The sequence below is a fragment of the Tauraco erythrolophus genome, chromosome 4, assembly GCF_009769465.1.
Source record: "Tauraco erythrolophus isolate bTauEry1 chromosome 4, bTauEry1.pri, whole genome shotgun sequence".
NCBI lineage: Eukaryota > Metazoa > Chordata > Aves > Musophagiformes > Musophagidae > Tauraco > Tauraco erythrolophus.
In genome coordinates, this window is record NC_141468.1 from 62,338,418 (window position 1) to 62,356,922 (window position 18,505).

General features: G+C 42.1%; 1 protein-coding gene across 3 annotated transcripts in view; it reads left to right on the forward strand.

The window, feature by feature from the left end:
• The window catches only part of LARGE1 (LARGE xylosyl- and glucuronyltransferase 1), a 204,591-nt gene extending 192,519 nt beyond the window's left edge, over positions 1–12,072 (forward strand). For 2 of the 3 annotated variants that reach the window (XM_086610255.1, XM_086610258.1), the window contains 3 exons: positions 2,142–2,288; positions 7,398–7,593; positions 11,875–12,072. In XM_086610255.1, coding sequence (XP_086466381.1) covers positions 2,142–2,288; positions 7,398–7,593; positions 11,875–12,072 — 541 coding nt within the window. The remainder of the gene's footprint in view (positions 1–2,141; positions 2,289–7,397; positions 7,594–11,874) is intronic. The other variant, XM_086610256.1, reaches the window with a different exon arrangement.
• Positions 12,073–18,505: the final 6,433 nt, after the last annotated feature.

Genomic DNA, 18,505 nt, shown 5'->3' on the forward strand with positions numbered 1-18,505 from the left:
TATTGATATCCACATATCTTACAAAATTAGTCACATTCAACACTAGTTTCAACACAACTTGCTCTGACAGTCTCTGCTGTTACCCTTGCTTGATACCTGTACCTACTTCAGCTTTGTTCAGCTTCAGACTGTGAACTTTGGTGAGCAGGATTCTCTTCTACTCTTTGGCAGTGCCATGCAAAGCAAGGCCTTGATTTTTGTCTAGATCTTTTGAGCTCTCCATCAAACAAAGAGATAGCAACAGCCATGAATGGAAGCTGCTGTTTCCTTGCAGAGCCCAAAGGTTGAGCATCACTGCAAACCTGCTCCTTTCTAGAACTGAATCCTCAAAGCTGTACAGCTCGAGGCTGACAGATTGCACAGAGTCCAGAAAGCCTGAGATGTTATCAGGAAAACTTTGTTAGTGTGTCCTGCTTGCAAGAAGGTGTGAAGGGGAAGAAACATTAAGGGTGTCCTTAAGAATGGATGCTAGCACTGCTCAGTGATTCTGGAAAGTCAGGGAGACTCATTGTGAAGGAGTCATCTATTTACATGCAGATGTCTTGGCTATTAGTGAAGGTGAGGGAGAAGCTGGTGAGGAAAGTACAAAAAAGTTATAATAAGATGCTGTTAAAATCCTTCAGTTGTGAAAAGTTCACTGGAATGTGGCAGGGGTTCTTTAAACAATGCAAACTTTGCAGCAAGGCACTGAGAACAGATTTCTTTTTATAGAACAAGCCTATAGGGTGGTGTGAATTCTCTACAATTCAGATTTTATTAAATAGCCGTGCTTTTCTTCTTTTTCTCTGATGGCAATATAAATGAGTTCTAGCTATTCTGGGCCTAGAAAAGTGGTTTATTTGGTCCTTCTGTTATTATGACAGTGATCCCAATTCTTTCATCTTATAAGGCTGTAGAGTTTGCTGCTTGTCAACATTGTCCTTGATTGCTTGTTGCAGGAACATAAAAGTCAGGACAGTGAATCCTGTTAAGGGGAACTGACTTTGACAGGGAGAGAGAGGCATATTTCTCGTATGAATATAAAGATAACGAAAGGAAAATCAAGACAGAGTTATTTCTAATGACAAGCATAGTAAAATTTAGTTTGGGGATGGAAAAGTAACTTCTTTTTCTTTGTCTTTGGGTTTTAGTTTGTTAGGAAAGAATAGACTGAATGGTTCTGGCAGGCAGTGCAGTGTGTAAGGTGGTTGAGCTGTTGCTCTCCTGCGGCAGTCGTCCTAAGGCCCCTGTCTGGAGAAGGGCCCTACTGTGCAAAATGCAGTATGTGCGCACACACACACACATACACACACTCACACACCAAAACAGTCTCTGCACTGAACAACTTGCAGCAAAAGAAGGTGAAAAGCAAGTTATCTCAGCACATCCAGTGCACAGCTCTTCTCTGCAGGAAGCAGCCTCTTTGCCCTACGGATAGAGCCAAGCACACATGAGCTTTGATCTCTGGGCACTACCATGCACATGATTCACAATAGTCAAAAAAATACTACTAATCTAGAGTTCTGCTGATTTGCACCATGTCCTGTTGTAGTAGGTCTGTGCCTTGCCTTGAACAAAGACTGACCATCACCGCAACAGTGTTCTTGAGGGCGAATATCTGGTCCATAGTGTTAAGGTAACGCTCACCTTGCAGAACACACAGAGCTCTAAAGCAGAGTTAGAAAGCAAGTATGATGGCACAGCATAACACAGAGAATAGCTAGGCTGACATGCAATCAAATTTTCCAGCTCCTCACCTCGTAAAGTCCCACGGAGTCCTGGATAAATCCCATTTTTTTTAGAACTACCGTTGACTGGGCAGCTCTTTACCACATATATAGTAACACTCAACTATGTTTCTCTTACAGAGGTGGTCAGTTGGCTTTGCTCAGAGTTCTAGTTCAGCTCTGTACACCCCTGGACATGCAAGGCAGCAATGATCAGTCAAACACACAAACTCTTTTTGAACTGTGATTGTTCTCCCAGCTCTTAGAGCAGCAGATTTAAAAGGAGAGGAAATATGAAACCCCTGGGGGAAAAAAATGGGCCATAGCTACATTTACAGTATCAAAGTGTCCATTCTCTGCTCTTTACTTTGAAAAAACAAGTGATTTGCTCAGTTCAAAATTTTCCTGTTTGTATTTGTTGTTTCTCTTTGCCAGGAAGTCTGTCATCCAGCTAGACCTGGCTAACACCAAGAAAGCTCTGATTGTACCTGCTTTTGAGACCCTACGCTACCGCCTCTCCTTCCCCAAGTCAAAAGCAGAGCTGCTATCTATGTTGGACATGGGAACTCTCTTCACATTCAGGTAATGGAAAGTACTTTTGTTGAACCTGTGGTCATTATCTCTAAAGATTTTTCTGATGTTCTGTGAATATTTGATTTTTCTCTCTCATTGTCAGCTAGCTAGCTCTATTAAGAAATCTATCGGAATTTTTTTCTCTTTTCATAGAGAGGCAGTGAACAGAATCGTATGTGGATATATTCCATCTGTAATCTCAGCATTTTATCTAGTGTTATAGTCCTCTACTGAAGGACTTCAGTTGTTAAATTGAATTTGTTTTATTTTCATCATTTTTTATTGCGCTACAAAATCAAGCACGACCATTACACTTATGTGCGTGTAATTTGCTTTTTGGCTGCCAAAGACTATCTGGATAGCTGTGTCCCTCATGTGACCAAAAATAATTTCTCTCTGCTCGTTGCTTCCTGACTTACTGGAAAAACAAATGCAAGCTTGTCGTGTGCTCTTTTAAAGTGTGAAACAGCTGCTTAAATAGCTAGAGTTTCTCAATGCAGAAGTAAAAGTGCACCCTGACTAGAAGTAGAGAAGAGAAGAACACCTAAATTTGGAGCTCCTCTCTGAAGCAGGCTCCTTTTATGGCTGTGAACAAGTCACTTCTATTATCTGCCAAACTCTTTAGTTTTAGAATGCAACCAGGGGTTAACTGTCTCTTGGGTGTGTGTGGTAAGGTCTGATTAGCAGACATTTATAAAGCCTCGCAGTGATGGGAAGTGCACAATATGGCCTTATGATGTTGCACAGAGAGGGGGCTTCGGAGACCTGCGTTCTCTTCTCGGCTCCACTACTGCCCTGCTGGGAGGTGGTACATGAATCAGTTCGCTTTCTTACATCTCTGTTCTCCATCTCTGAAATGCAGGTAACAATATTCACCTCTCCTTTTTACAGTATTTCGAGATCTAGAGATAAAAACATTGAAAAAGCTAGGTATTATCCATGGCCAGTGGAGCTTTAGATCACCTCACCCTTACTTTAGAGCTTTCCTCACGCTTCTTCCATTCCCTGTACTACACATCTCTCTCGTTGCTGCTGCCACCCTTCCCTCATGTGGCCACGTGCACATGTCATAGCAGACAGTCTGGGTGAGCCTGGAAAACATAATTCTGAAACTACCTCTACCAGTGAATGCCTTGAAAGAGAAACTTGAGGCGACTAAAGGAGGCATGCCTGTCTCTGGAAAATTACTTAAGGATAGTGATAGAGCAAGTGCCTTTCGCGCTCCCATCGTTCTTTAACAAAGACGTAAAAATTAACATGAGATTTGTTGATAGAAAATAATTGTTTCTCCCGTAGTTGAAAGAAAAAATCCTTCCAGTGAAAAATAACACCCCCAGGATTTTCGGATGTTACATTCCACTAACAATCAGATTTCCAGCCTGCACAGCAGTGGTCTTCCACTACAGATTTCATCTTCAAGCTATACAACATGTCAGCGTGTTATGTACACAGCCAGATTTGCAGGTTCTTTCTCAAGTCTCACTCAGGAAAAAATCTCTTAAACATCAATGGGAGTTTCGCCAGAGCAAGGTTAAATAAGAATTGAAGGACGTGCGGTCTGTAGCTGGTGTACATATTAATGTAGGACGCATTTTACAAACGCTTCCCCGGTTTGCTTTGGCTCATTTCATTGCTGAAATCTATCAACAGCCACAAAGCAGCTGTGATCTGGGCTGAGAATTTCCACCTCCACCTTCAAGGTACTTTAATAACGACGCAATTCGAGGCTGAGCGGGTGGGAGTGAGCTGGGGAGGACTGCTGTGACAGTGATTGCTGAGAGTGCCTGCAGCATCCCAGTCCCTCACTCCACATGGTAGATTACAATCTTTCCCTCACTGAAATTGCTTTTGTCACCTCTTTTCCAAATGGTGACCTTTTCTACCTCTGGGCAGCTAAGAAGTACAAAACGGCTCTCAATTACATCCCCCAGTCACCGCCAGAAGAAAAGGGAAGACGTGAACATCGACAGCTGGCAAGGTGTTTGTGCCGTGCAGAAACGCTCCACGGCGGTGGGTTGCTCCATGCCAGCTTGCTGGCTTTGTTTGATGCTGCTGGCTGTGACTGTGCCTCACGAGGATGTGTCCACGCAGTCCCTGGGTAATAGCTGATGAACCACACATGTGCTGCTGACACAGCTTTCAGGCACAAGGAGTACCACAGCTGGTAGAAAACGCATCGTACTGAGAAAACATAACCAGCAACAACTGATTAACTAATTAACTGATTGCATCCACAATCCAGCAAAATGATTAAGCCTCTGAGAACAGAACTGGGAAAGTTTTTCTTTCATGAAATCATTTTTCTTACTGAAATGTGAAGCTTTGAGGGACAAGGCAGGGAGGAAGAACAGTCTCAGAGAAGTAAGGATTTCATTTTCCTAACTTTAGCAAAGTTTACTCTAGTTTTGAAATCTTATTTTAAGTAAAAGCAGTCGATAATTAAAATAAGATGAAACATTCAACTTAAAGCAAGGGGGGTGTTGTGCAGTTGTTTTCCATGAACCATGGAAAAAAACCTCATCATCATTTTATGGAAATCAAATGACTTGGTTTGGATTTGTGAAAATTGCCAGCATAGAAAAAACACATCGTTCACAATTTTCACAAAGTTCTCCTGGGCGTCAGTGAGATTCAGTGTGGCCTTAAAATTCAATCTGTATTTAAGTCTTGAGTGAGAAGAAAATTAGATTTATTAATTTGTCCTGTGAGATGGAAGACCAATACAGACAGTGAACCACTTCTCACAGTTGCGTCACCAAGAGTAAAGTCTGTTGGAAATGACTCAGTCTTTTATGGTAGCTTCCTCTGTATGGACATCCCTGTAATGGTGTCTGCACATCTTTGCAGTACATTTCATGGTCAGCTGTTGGCCAAGACCTAGCTCCAGACGATTGTATGTGTGTGTGTGTATATGTATATATGTAGACTCGTATATGGTATGTACATACATGTCTGTAATCCTGAACTTTCATAATTCTTGCTTACAGTCTAATTATTCCTTTATAGTTAGTGTGCGCATACCTTATTTGAGTGTCCTGTACTCGTTTTCCTTTTTGTCCTGACCTTAGCCACCTTTTGTCTTCTTTCCCTCCATTCGCATCAGTCACTCTAAAGAGTTGAGTAGATCAGCTCTGATATGATTTTGTTTGGTACAATCAGGTCTCTTCCCTCCTTTCTGCTTTGTTTTGTCTCTACAATCTCACTTCCATATTTTCCCTTTGTTGCCTCTTCCCCATTATTTTTCTTTTCCTGCTGGTCAGCTCGCTCGACTCACAGTGGTTATACTGGAGCTGCTGTAACTGCTTACACTGCTTTCCCCAAAAAGGGTGGAAAGAAAGTGATGGGTTTATGGTTAGTGTCCTGTTCCTGAGCCCCTGTTACTAGAGTAACAGCAGCATTTGACTGCTTCTCTGCAAGAATCTCTCAATTAGCCATTAAGTTTGTATGGGACTTTGAAGATACAGATCACTTCATAAGTGTTTAGTAGTCATTATTATTATTATTATCATAATTAATTTCAAAATGCTGGAGGTAGGATTTTAGAAGATACAGAAATCTTCCACAATCCCTTATCATTTTAAACCCCACATTGTATATATATATTATGTATAATATATATGTATATATTCCAGTATAGATAGCTGCCCATTAGTGACTGGGTAGGTTACCCACTCATTTCCAAAAGAGACCAAGAAAAGGGATAGGCTTTTTGGAGATGATGCCAAAGGGCATTAAGGATTGTAAGCATCTTTGTGAATCTGGCACTGATTTCTAATAATCTCTATAGAATTAATTCACTGTCAGTTTTTTTTAATACAGAAGGACTTTGTTTTTCCACGTCCCTAAGCCAGCTATCTGAAAGTGATGCAACCTGTTTACAGTTTAGAAATGAGGCCTTCAAAGGACCATGCGTTACTTAGGACCGCAGTGCTATCCTAATAATTCTGCCCTCCTGCACTGCCCGTGAACAAGGAGAGTCAGTGAAGCTGAACACCTCCCTGTTTTTCATCTTCCAAGACATACAAATATACAGTCCAAGTGATAACTCCTGGGTTGTGATTTTACATCCCTGTTTCTAGCAATGGCTCACAATGCTAAGAGAATTTTGGGGTTGAAGCGTTACCTCAGGTCCTAATTCTGCAAATATTTCATGCACAAATCCCTTCGCTTCTGGCACATGAGTCATCCCCGTGAATTCAATGTACCTTACATTACAAACTGGCAGAATGTTTGTTTTGCCCCTTCTGTTACACATCTCAGAGCATTGTAATACAGATGGCCTGCTATGCCTTCGTTTCATTATTTAATCTATGAGTCTGCAGAAAGAGCCTGTCTCATTGATTTTTGGAAAGGTAGAAGAAGAATAAGTGGGCAAGAGAGTCATTGACCCTGGCACTAATGGGGTGGACTCAGGCTGTGCTTGGAAGAGACCTGCTGTGACCTAAACAAGATTAACAAAGTATAAAAGGATCTTTTTCTGTAAATCAAATTGATTACCTTACTCAGGATCACATGGGTACTCCCTATAATGTGCAAAGTACAGCAGAAAGCCTTTATGTAATATTTTACTTACTAATTTAATTATGTACTTTGGCTCTTGCCATAGTAATAACAGTAATTAATAAAACGGAACATCTATCCAGAGCTGCAGGTGTCTCTCATACGAATTACAAAATTGCATATGAAACACATCTTGAATGTCACTGTGGTGTAGAAAAAGCTAATTTTAGGGACCTTATCTGAGCTACACAATTTCACACTGATTTTAGAGCGCTGATACAGCCACTTGGTTGCTAGGAACGAGACACAGCACTTTGTAGCGCACAGGAACTGTCTGTGTACTTTTTAATTGTTTCTCCCATTAGCATTAGGTAGCATTTTCATGCTATCCTTCACCGACTAGATGTGTTTAAGCACTGAGCACATAGAGGCTCTGGGAAGCATGCTGGAAATAGTCCTCGAAATTGCCTCCGATATGTACTGGAAACGATGATGTGAACTGTAAGCTAATGTCCTTATTTTTGAGCATTTCATCTAACAAGTAGCATTTTGTTGCCTCGCCAAGATGCGTTCTATCTAATTGCTTCCCCACGTCCGTGCCATTTCTGTCTGTTTAAGGTATCACGTCTGGACGAAAGGGCATGCGCCAACGAACTTTGCCAAGTGGCGAACAGCCACCACCCCGTACCGCGTTGAGTGGGAAGCGGACTTTGAGCCATACGTTGTTGTCAGGAAGGACTGCCCGGAGTATGACAGGCGGTTTGTTGGATTTGGCTGGAACAAAGTAGCTCACATCATGGAACTGGATGCACAGGTGAGGAGACAACCTGCGTATCTCACCCAGGGCTGGGCAGCGGGGTTGTTAAATGAAATCTGTCTTCTGTAGAGAGGCTTCAGGCGTCACATCACCAAAGTGCTCATCTGGCCTTACTGAGCTTCCTAACGAGTGCTTCTTGAGTTGGAATACTTAGTTTAGTCCTTGTCAAGCATTAAAAGGAGTACTGAGTCTGAGTTAGTTTAGTTTTCTGAGTTAGTTTTTCAGTGCTGAGAAAGTTGTTGTCTCGCAGTGGCACAATCCTGGCAGTGCCCGCCTCCTGCCCAAGAGTGTGCCCAAGCATTGCAGCACTTGTTGCCAGTACTAGGAGATCTGTAGACCTAGCTGGAAGTTTTTCAGTTAAATAGAGGTTGATGAGTTGCAAACGTTAACTTAAAATTCAAAAACCATTCTGAAATGGAATCCAAGACAAGCATCTTCAGTTTCTGGCCTGGGTATACAGTGCATCTCTGCAAAGACAAGGACTTTACAAGGCTATGGGGCAGACTCCAGAGGATCCAGGCAGTTGATCCTTGGGCTACCTGCCTCTTGGATCTGTGACTTGGGATGGAGCTGCTGGGCAGAATATGTAAGAAGAAGGACATAGAGAAAGCTCAAGAGTCCCAGACTGGCACTAGAGCTCTCAGAGCTGCCAAGGTCCCTGTCACCAACCCAGATCTTAGATACTGGCAGTGGCTGTGGTTCCATGGGATCCCAGTGCTGCAGCTCACTGAGATGGCATGGTTTGCATCTCCCTGCTGTTCTTGGATGTGAAGCTAACCACTGTGCTAATCAGCAGGGTCTGGGTCATGGCATTTCTTTTTACTTTGAGGTTGGTTTTAGTTTGATTTCAGTCTCAGTTTTTGAACTAGTAGCATTTCATGCTAACCAAAACCCATACTTTTTGGCCATCTATATCCTCTTATGCTAGCTTCTGCTATGGATCTGGAATATAGCTGATCCTTCCCTGCCCACGTCTTACCAGTTTATGTGAAGCAGAGTAGCAGAGGCATGCAAAAAGTTACTGGGAGGTTTTGTCTCTGAGATGTGGGCTACAGTGTATTTGTGTACAGGCACATGTGTGAGAGGAATATTTTCTACTTCTGCTTACAAGACCACACGGTCACCTTGGGCTGGCAGTTATTTGCCCTCTGTTTCCAGAAGGGCATTCCCAACACATTTGTACCTACTTATGTCAAGAAAAAATTATTGCAGGCTAGAAAAAAAATTGTCCCTTTTATTATCGTTAATAATAATGCTTTGCTCTGCTACAGCACTTTAATTTTCCAGTGCACTTTCCAAACACTAATCAATTAACCATCAGTTATGGAGAGTGCCAGTGTAATGATTTATTATTCGTTAATCTGAGTAACAAGGCTTACGTTCCCACTGGCAGCTCTCATCTAGCACTCACGATTTAACTCTTCTGTTCAGAGACATTTGCCCAGCATACAGATTCACACATGGGAAATTGGAACGTATTTCAAAGTTGATCATAGTGCAGATATTTTAAATGGCCATTGGGTTGGAACTAACTGTGGGGAAATGTTTTTTCTCACTCTTCCAGCCTTAAAACATTCTCACATTGAAAAGAAGTTTTATTTGTAGCAACATGGGGATTGGCCTGTTCTCCCAGTAACTCAGCCTGGAGGAGATGTAGGATCACACAGCTACCTTCCCCTATGGCGTTCCGCTGCTTCGGGATGTCTACAGATCAGGTTGCTGCCAAATGCTTGGCTGGCTTCATTCTCAGCAGGCAGAGCAGCTTCTCAATTGAATTATTTCACTGCTTCTCACAACTGCAGCGTCTGTCAAGAGGACTGTTTTAGACTCCTTACCAAGGGCCTGTGCCACTACTGTCCTTCAGAGCAGCACACAGCGTGGAGATAATCATTATTCTGGAGGCATGCAAATGTCCTCTGAGCTGGATGCTGTACAAATACACAGATAATGACAGTCTCCATCTAAAGAATTTATAACCTCTGAGGTAGGGACAGAAGTTTCTGCAAGTGCATTGCTTTCTCAACAGACGTTTCCTTGTAGTGGAAATGGGCCATTAGGAAACCCTTCCCTGCTCTTCCAGTGACTGTGGAACTAGACTGTGAGCAATCCTTTTTCCAAGACCCCAGCCCAGCATCTGTCAAAGGGGCTTATTAGCAGCAGGCTTATTAGCAGCAGACTAGTAAGGTTTTAGAAGGCTTTATGTGCCTGAAGGCGTTTCAGAGGGATGGGAGCACCACTGTGCTGAACAGTTTACACTGCAGAACATAGATGGTCTCTGACCTGCAGGATTACAGACTTGAGATGCAAACAGAGAACAAAGAAAAGATTGTGTGAGGGGGATGTATCTTCCTCTGCAGCTTCAGCGTTTAGTTTTAAGGTCCCATATAGACATGTTTTGTATTTTGCAGTTTATCAGCTCCCCTTGCTCCATCATGCTAGCTTTTGTTTCTGCACGTTTTTCTCCAGTAGTTCTAAGTATTTTCCATCTAAATGAATTCTGCCTGTGAGCATCAGGTTGTTTTGCTCTTGCTGTACATTTTTCACCCCAAACAGAAGCTCAGAGGGGCCCATTCCCATATATGACATCATGGTAATTTGGCAGAAAGATTTTCCATTTTCACACTGTCTGGCAGAGAACAGGCATTCCCATAATGAGAAAGGAGCAGCCATACAGCTGCATCTGCAGCTAGCTGTCTGACACATGCTGCTGTTTCATAGGTGTCTGTGGGACAGCACTGCAGCCTTAGCTACGCTTTAGGCTCACCAATCTATAACACTGCCTGAGCTGGGAAATGGATCCACATTGTGTTCTGCTCACTTTCTGTTTTGTTTGGGCTTCATTTTGGACTGTATTGCTCAAACATTTGGTTTCTGGTAACATCATAACCCAGCAGTTCTCAGTCTTTTCCAGGCCGATCATATTTTGTTAGGTGAGGAAAGATTTATAGGAGAAACATTCGTGTTTATTAGCACAAGAATGTTCTCTCCCATAAATCTCTTTCTGTAACAAAACGTTTTTGGAATGCTCTGCCTCTGTGCTGCAGATACTCGGTGTCTCTGCACAGACTCCTAAATCTACAAGTGACTGGACTTTGCAAACCAGGGGAAATTGTGCACCATTTCTCTTAAAGCCAGCATGCTCTGTGGTTATTTCTTACCTGCCCACTGTCTTCTGCAGAGATGGCTAATGAGTCAATACAGCAACAGTTGTAAATAGACACTGTGCGAGGACAATAAGAAATTTGCCTGTGGAGTCTTCAAAGTTCCTTCGTCATTTGCATCCCATACAAGTCATATTTTTTTGAAATTTCATATGAAAAAAGGAGTAATATTCTTGTAGTTAGGGTACTTCACTTGACTACACAATACCGAGGTTCACATCCCTTTTCTGCCCAGTTTTGCAGGAGCAGATATTTGGGTCTTGCACATCCCACACCAGTGACCTTCCAGCTTGTACCAAGATTCAGTCTTTGTCTAGCTTTGCTCTAATGATCATATATTTAATTATAAAAATGGAACAAATCTAACTGGAATAATTGAGACTTAAACGAACCATCATTTTTTAACAACAAAAATTGCCAAAGAACTCGGTCAGATATAAATAAAGAGAATCAGTGAAGCAGTTCTAGAGGAGAAGGAGAATTAGCACAGTATCTCATATTTTGTGAAGGAGAACATGATTTGCGTAAAACCTTCTCAAGGCATATGGAATTAGCAGGTCCATTTTCACACGTCGCCTGTAAAAGACATCATATTCTCCCCTCATTTCAGGTTTATAAATAGCTTTGGACAGTTTTGTCACTGTAAGTATCTTAGTATACAGGCAAAGCAGCATACGTAGTGCAATGGGTGCCTTTGTAACAACAGCTTATTCCAGCATCCCAAGCAAGATAAATTGTAGGGGCAAAAGCATGCTTTTGCATGGACACTTGAGACTCATGCTGCATGCAATCACAGCTGTGTTGGTTGCAAGCACACTACTGCAAAACCTGTGCTGCAGACGTGGCTTCAGGCACGCCTTTTGTACTGTTTCCCCATCATTTGGCTTATATGGAGTAAAACATTTTAAAAGGGAAAGTCAATCTTTCATAAAACCAAGAAAAAGCAACTTTAAAAATTTAAAGAAGGCTTGTTTGCCATATCTGTATAGGTTTGTTGGTTTTGAGACCCCACACTGCGCTGTCACGGGATGGAGCATCTGTGACTGCAGAGGTACGAGAGAGGTATGTTGCCAGAGGGCTCGGGAACACCCTCACAGCCGGTGTCTTTCTCCCTCAGGAGTACGAGTTCACGGTGCTGCCCAACGCCTACATGATCCACATGCCACACGCCCCCAGCTTCGACATTACCAAGTTTCGCTCCAACAAGCAATACCGCATCTGTCTCAAGACGCTGAAGGAGGAGTTCCAGCAGGATATGTCGCGCCACTACGGCTTTGCAGCCCTCAAATATCTCACGGCAGAGAACAACAGCTAGCACAGCGGAGCCCGTCCGCGGGAAACAGGGACACCGGCGGGAGGAGCCACTCGGCATTAGGGGCCCGGTCTTCGAACTTCGAACTGAGAAACACTTTCTGTTTTTATATCATAGCCGGCAGTTCTAACAGTAGAAATTTGAAGTGACATGTCTTCGGACTGTGCTCGCTCGTCCCTTCCCCGGCTACCCCAGGCCTTTCAGCTTCAGCACTGGCGAGGTGTCAGCGAGAGGGGCGGCCACGCGCCTGCCGCGCCGCCCCAGGTGGGGACTGGGCAGGGGCTGGGAACGCACACTGCTCTCCTAACCGCAGAGCAAAGACAGACCTTCAGAACATAGGATTTCATGTTGCTATTTAATAATTTGACATGCTTTTTATCTGTAAAGGAAGATCTTCGGGTCACTGTCCTGTGAATTTCAAATCTGCACTACTCTAAAAGGGAACTTTCACCTGTGAGCTCTCACAGGGGCCCCGTTAACATGGATGACCTTGTTAATGCAGGATGAGCCAAAGGTCTGAATTAGCCTTGAAAAACGAAGGGAACGCTTTCACAATAATGCACTCCAGAGAAGGTGTGTTACTGGTTTAGGTGTATATGTGGTATCGATTGGTCTTTTATTCTCAAATTAGTTGTTTTATCAGGAAAATCCCCTATACCCCACCCTGCCTCCTTCCCAGTCCTAAATGCTGCTCCTTTACTTGCCAAGGAAATGTCTCCCTTGTATTTCTTTCCCATCTTCAGTTCTGGTGGTCCAGTAAAGAAGATCAGTAGCTCTGCCAGAAAGTGAACGAAACTTGTCAGTGTAAGGTCTGTTTTCACCAGAGCAACTTGTTCATGTGTCTCATAAAATAAAGGGCCTGACTGTAACTCTTTATCTTTTTTAGGCAAAAGTTGGATTTTGCCTATAAGGCATGTTGTGTGTGGGGGATGTTGATTTGTAGGCTCATTTCAGAGCATGCCCATCCGTGAAGGCATTGGGCGTTGGGCTTTAAGTGGACTTCTTTGCTGAACGGGGAATGTAAACATGGCAACTAGTAGCCTTGGTGCTCTCCTGCTGCCTGCTACAAGGTCTCAGAACTACTTCGTTAAAGGAGTTTATAATTAAAAGGAGCAGAATTGTTAGGAATAAACTCCTCATTTGAGGGGGGGAAAAGAATGTGTTGGGAATCTGAGTGTTTGCTTGAACGTGAGCTGGTCAAGTTCACAACTTTGGTACACACAAGAGTATGCTGGAGGGCGGACAGGAAACCTAACAAGCAAAATGCAGAAAACAAGACACTGGACTTTTTACCATTTTCTTTATTCTTCAGTATTAATGTTGTGTTTACATGGGATGAAGAGATGAGATTTAATGCACTACCCCTTGCAGGGCTATTTGTAATTTCTGTTGCAATGTTAATAGAGAAAGCAGAAACAACTCAGTGAGAAATGTGTCTGTCTCCCTACCCCAGATCCCCATACAACCACATGTACCAATACCGCTGCCTGAGTTGGGAAATGGACCCACATTGCATTCTGCTCACCTTTTTTCCATTTTGTTTTTCAGCCACTGGACCTTCTACTTTTCTCCCCACCTCATCCCTCTAGAGCTTGGTTTTATTTCTAACCTGACATTTCATGAGAGCTTTCTGTTACGGTGGAAATCACGTGGTTCAACCAGACATTTAAACTACAAATATCAGTTCATCATGCTGTGTATATAAAAGAAAAGCCAAAAAAGGCGACATCTTTGACGAAAAATAAAAAGAGGCGGGAGGCTATGTGTAATTTTTACTTTTTCCCCTGGGAGTGTTGGCTTCATAAGAATATATCACTGCATAATTTTCCAAAGTGCTTTTCTTCTGTTCTTAATGGCTTTATGTAAAGATTTACATAAAAAGCTGAGAAGAGCTGGGAAGAAGTTAAATGAGTGCTCAGTCCTAGCTAAGATACATTTTTTTAAAAAAAACAAAATCTTAACTCCCCAAGTCCCATATTACCATTAAGGGCCCAGGTCACCGTGCATATTGAGAATGAGAAGAACCCTGCAGCACAAAGTCCTGTTGATTAGCTAATGTGCAGAAAGGTATCAAAAGCTGAGCCTAAGAGAGGCTAACATTGGTTGTACCTACATAAAATCTCTAGTCAGATCTTCAGTGTGGCCACCATTATGTTTCATATATATTAAAAACTTTCATTTCTGGATGTACATTTCTCCTTGGCTTAACAATGTTGCCCAAGGATGGACTGGATTGCCCTGCAGCAGCATAACCTGTAGCACGGACCTGTACATTGTTTGGATGTGCCATTATCAACATGAACATTGTTCTCTCCTCGGTGGCCATGAGATGCAGATGGGGGAGCAGGGAGGTAATCATTTGCCACTTGCCTGTCTGTACAGTGAGTCGTGGGACCTCCTCAGCAGGCTTAGGTGTGCTGGCTGGTGTAACCAGCTCAAAGATTGGTAGTAGGTTCAAAGAGACCCTTTTTTTTTCCTTATAGACCTTATAGACACTGTACCGACTTGCATCTGTCATGTCATGTTTGTCTATGCGCCTCATAATTTGGGAGATGTGGGGCATGGGTTTTTTTAACACATTTCAGCCAATTTACATGATAGCAAGTTAGGATTACATATCTGTCTGTAACTGCCAGGGCTCCTCCAACACCGTGAAAGAACCACCACCGGCAACAACAAAAATCCCCAACTCAGTTATAACACTGACTGTCTTCCAGTCCTCTGCTGTAGTAGGTATTTGCTAGCAACTTTGTTACTTAATTCTCAGTTTTCTCCTGAAGTCTTCGAGAAATATCAGATAAACCTGGTGACTTAATGCCTTTGATTTATTGATTTGTTCCACCAACTTCTCTCTTGAGTCTTCAGTCTATGACCTCTCCTTATCTTTGATATTTGGAAAATGTGAGTATCTCATTTAGATATCACTCCAGCACCCTCTCTGGTGAAGACTGATGCAAATAAATCATTTAGATTCTTGGCAATGTCCTTACTGTCTTTAATTGTTTCTTCTACTTATCGTTTGGGGTGGCCAAACAATAAGTGGGGTGGTTGTCTCTGGTTTTCGGCTTTTGGTGTACTGAGCAAATGTGTATTATCAGTTTTAACTTCCTACTATTTGCTCTTCAAATTCCCTCTTAGCTTGCTCAAATTCCATCTTAACTATTACATACCTTCCCTTCAGCTTTACAAAGTTTTGATTTCCATTCTCTGAAGGTTTCCTGTTTGGCCCGAGCAACTTCTAAAATTTCCAATTTAGTCACACCAGCATTTCCTTGTCCTTGTCTTCCATTTATCTAAGGGAATACCATACTCCATGGCTATTTATAAGCCCTTTCCATTTTCAATCTGAGGATTTCAGGTTTTATTTTCTTTTTATTTAAGGCCACTGATTCTTTCTTTAAAAGGAAAAAGGAGGTTTTGTTTTTAAATTTTTATATCAAATATCCCCTTACTAAGTTTTGGAAGTTTGTATATTCCACTTTAACGTTCCTACATGCTAACTTATTCCTAGTCAAGGGATCAGAAATAAAATCCTACAAAATTCGTTTATTCTTCTAATTTAGACTCTTATCTTGACACATTTTGTTCTGTCTCCCTTTTCCCCCTCCACTCCAAAACATTGAACTGTGTGAGTCACTGCAAACTTTTCAACCCTGTAAGCCCCTTCCAGCACCAGAGCGTGAACTGTGTATTTCCCATCACCTTCTGACATCCCACCACATTTCAGACATAATTATTATTCCAAATAATAGTCTGCTGACTGGCACCCAGTCCTCCTATTTTTGTTTTCATGCTTCTCCCTTTGATATAGCAGTCTTTGCAAGTGCAAGTTTTGGGCAAAGCACTTGCCTTTATTTAATGCCTTATTGTAACCCTCTAATATGTTTCCATGATTTCTCTCTGTTGTCACAGTATATACCTTCAAATGTTTGGCTATAGTTTCCATCCTATCATTTTCTGGCTAAGAGTCATCTACCATTTGCCTACGTGGCAGACCTAGAAAATGTCTTTATTTATCCCGAATAGTCCTCAGTATCTATTAGATTTTTTTCCAAGTACTACTTTCAGTAATTCCTTCCAGCCTTGCTAGTTTCCTATGTGAGCAGTCTGGTCTCACTTCATAATTTGCAATTTTTATTGTATTTGTAATCATCATCTTGGAGACCGTGACATGAAGGAATTAGCAGCTGTACCTGCAGTTCCATCACTTTTGTTGGACTCATATCAGCTGTTCTCGCATTATTCCTGAGTACTGATTTTTTACCTGGTAGGCTTCATGTGGTTTGTATGTAAATCATAAACTGCATTTTCCTTTTACTGCGACAAGTGGAGGCACTTCATAGTGTTATTTGCAGTAGCTGTTGCAGCAGAGCAAGCCCTTTGTTAGAGGGAAAAGCACAAAAACCTTGTCAGAATTGTAGCTACTGTTTCTCTCTGCAGGGGAAAATAAGGCCCTAGCACAGCTGAACAGTTTTATAAATGCCCTGCACAAAACACACTGCACATTTATTTTCTGGTAGGTGTAATCATACATCGTCCAATTAAATATGAAAAATACATTTTTAATGTCCTCATTTTTATATGCAATTCTATCGAGAAGATAATGCATTTCCTTCTGTAGCTTGCCAGTTTCCCCCATTGCTCCAGCCTGCCTAATAGCCCCATCTGTTTTTGGCTGAGAGAGATTAACGACCAGCAGCACTGGGAGTCCTGGCAAATCAGCGAAGATATTACTCTTAGGCATTGCACAGGACATTCCCTCCTGCTCTGCCAGATACTGTACGGGTGTTTCTCAGGTTTCAGTGCAGCAACGGGAGGACACAGCAAGCTCAGCAAGTGGGGAGAGCCTTGCATCATTATTTAAGAACTTCAACAAGGACTAATACATTAGATGGAGGGAGTGCAAAAACCAAGAATGTATCCTTGTTAGTTCAAAAATATTTTCATTTTAGGAAAAGAAAGCAGCTAAGTCTCTGCAACTCCAGTGAGACTGGAACAGAGAAGTAATCACTAGTAGACAATGACAGCAAATAACCTGGTATTTCTCCTGTAGTATGAGTATGCAGAAGCATTGCTAGCTAAATGAAGTCATTTTTACAGTAGTGATTCATAATGTATGTTTAGGCAGCGTGTTTATATCCAAACGCTTAGGCGAATTGGGGATTGTTTGAAGATTGTTACTTTGGTTCACAATACAAAATTAAGTTTGGAAAAGCTTCTGGCTGTGCACAGCAAATTATGGCTCAGGAAATGCTTGAAAACCTGGATTTAGAAATACCTTGCTTTTATAGGAATTTGTTTTCATCAGTAGTTATACATTCCCAAAACAAGACACAAAGTCCTTGAGAATTTCAAAAGGAGCTACGTACGTGTCAGTTGGCTGGAACATTTTCCTCTTACGAATACTTGGGATTTGGGGTTTGTTTGCTCTGCAGAGTAGAATTGTTATGATCAGTTGACAAAATAATCTGAGAATTAGAAATCCAGCCAAATATTTATTTGTGTGATGGATCGTAGGAATGTATTTGCCCAGGCATGTTAATCGGTAGTGAAATGGAAGTACGAGCTCATGGAGGGTGTCAGGATGCAAGATATCTGAAACCTGGGCTAAGAGTTTAGATGCTTTTCAGTCATTCTGTGCTATGTTTTCCCCTCATAGGATGAGAACGGTTTCCTGTCTCCCAGATAATTACTGTTTCTGTAGGGTTAAAATGTCCTAAACCTCTGCAACATGGGTTCAGGGGAAGTCGCTGTGCAGGTGACAAAGGCTGCATTTGAGCTCCATGGTTCATTGCCATGAGATACAAGATTTCAATCCAGAAGAAATAGTTCTGACCTGGGGCTAATTCTCCGATCAGGCCTGTAGACACCACTCTCACCAAATATATTCAAGAAGAGGTCCCCAAATGCATGAGGCCAAGTAATTCAACCAAGCTAAGCCTATTCCTCAGTGTTACAACAACATAATTCTCAGACAACAGACGTGTGAATTTTCAACGTTAACCATTATATCACAAGACCCCTCCTAAGGCCACAAAATTAATCATGTGAAAGTTAGAGGATCTGAATTTTCAAGTTGCTGGTGGAGCTGGTGATTTGCTCATACAACTTCTTTGTGTCCCCTGGTACATACGTAATAGGACATAGTCTCTACACAATCATTTGCTGGGGTTTTTTTAGAGAACTCCTCTTTCATTCTATGCACAGAGTGGAGGGCAGTCAGGGAATGAAGCAGCTGGGCAATACTTCTTTTTACTTTTGCTCTCATTGAGCTTTTCATAATATGATAGCTGCCTTGCTTCTGAGCAAAGCCAGACTTCTTTTCCAAAGGGCAGGTCTAAACTGTGAATTAGGAAAATCAATTATCCCTCGTGCCCTCAGGCTGAGCAGAATGCCTGCAGTTCTGTTCTACAGGCTTTTTCTTGTATGGAGGGAT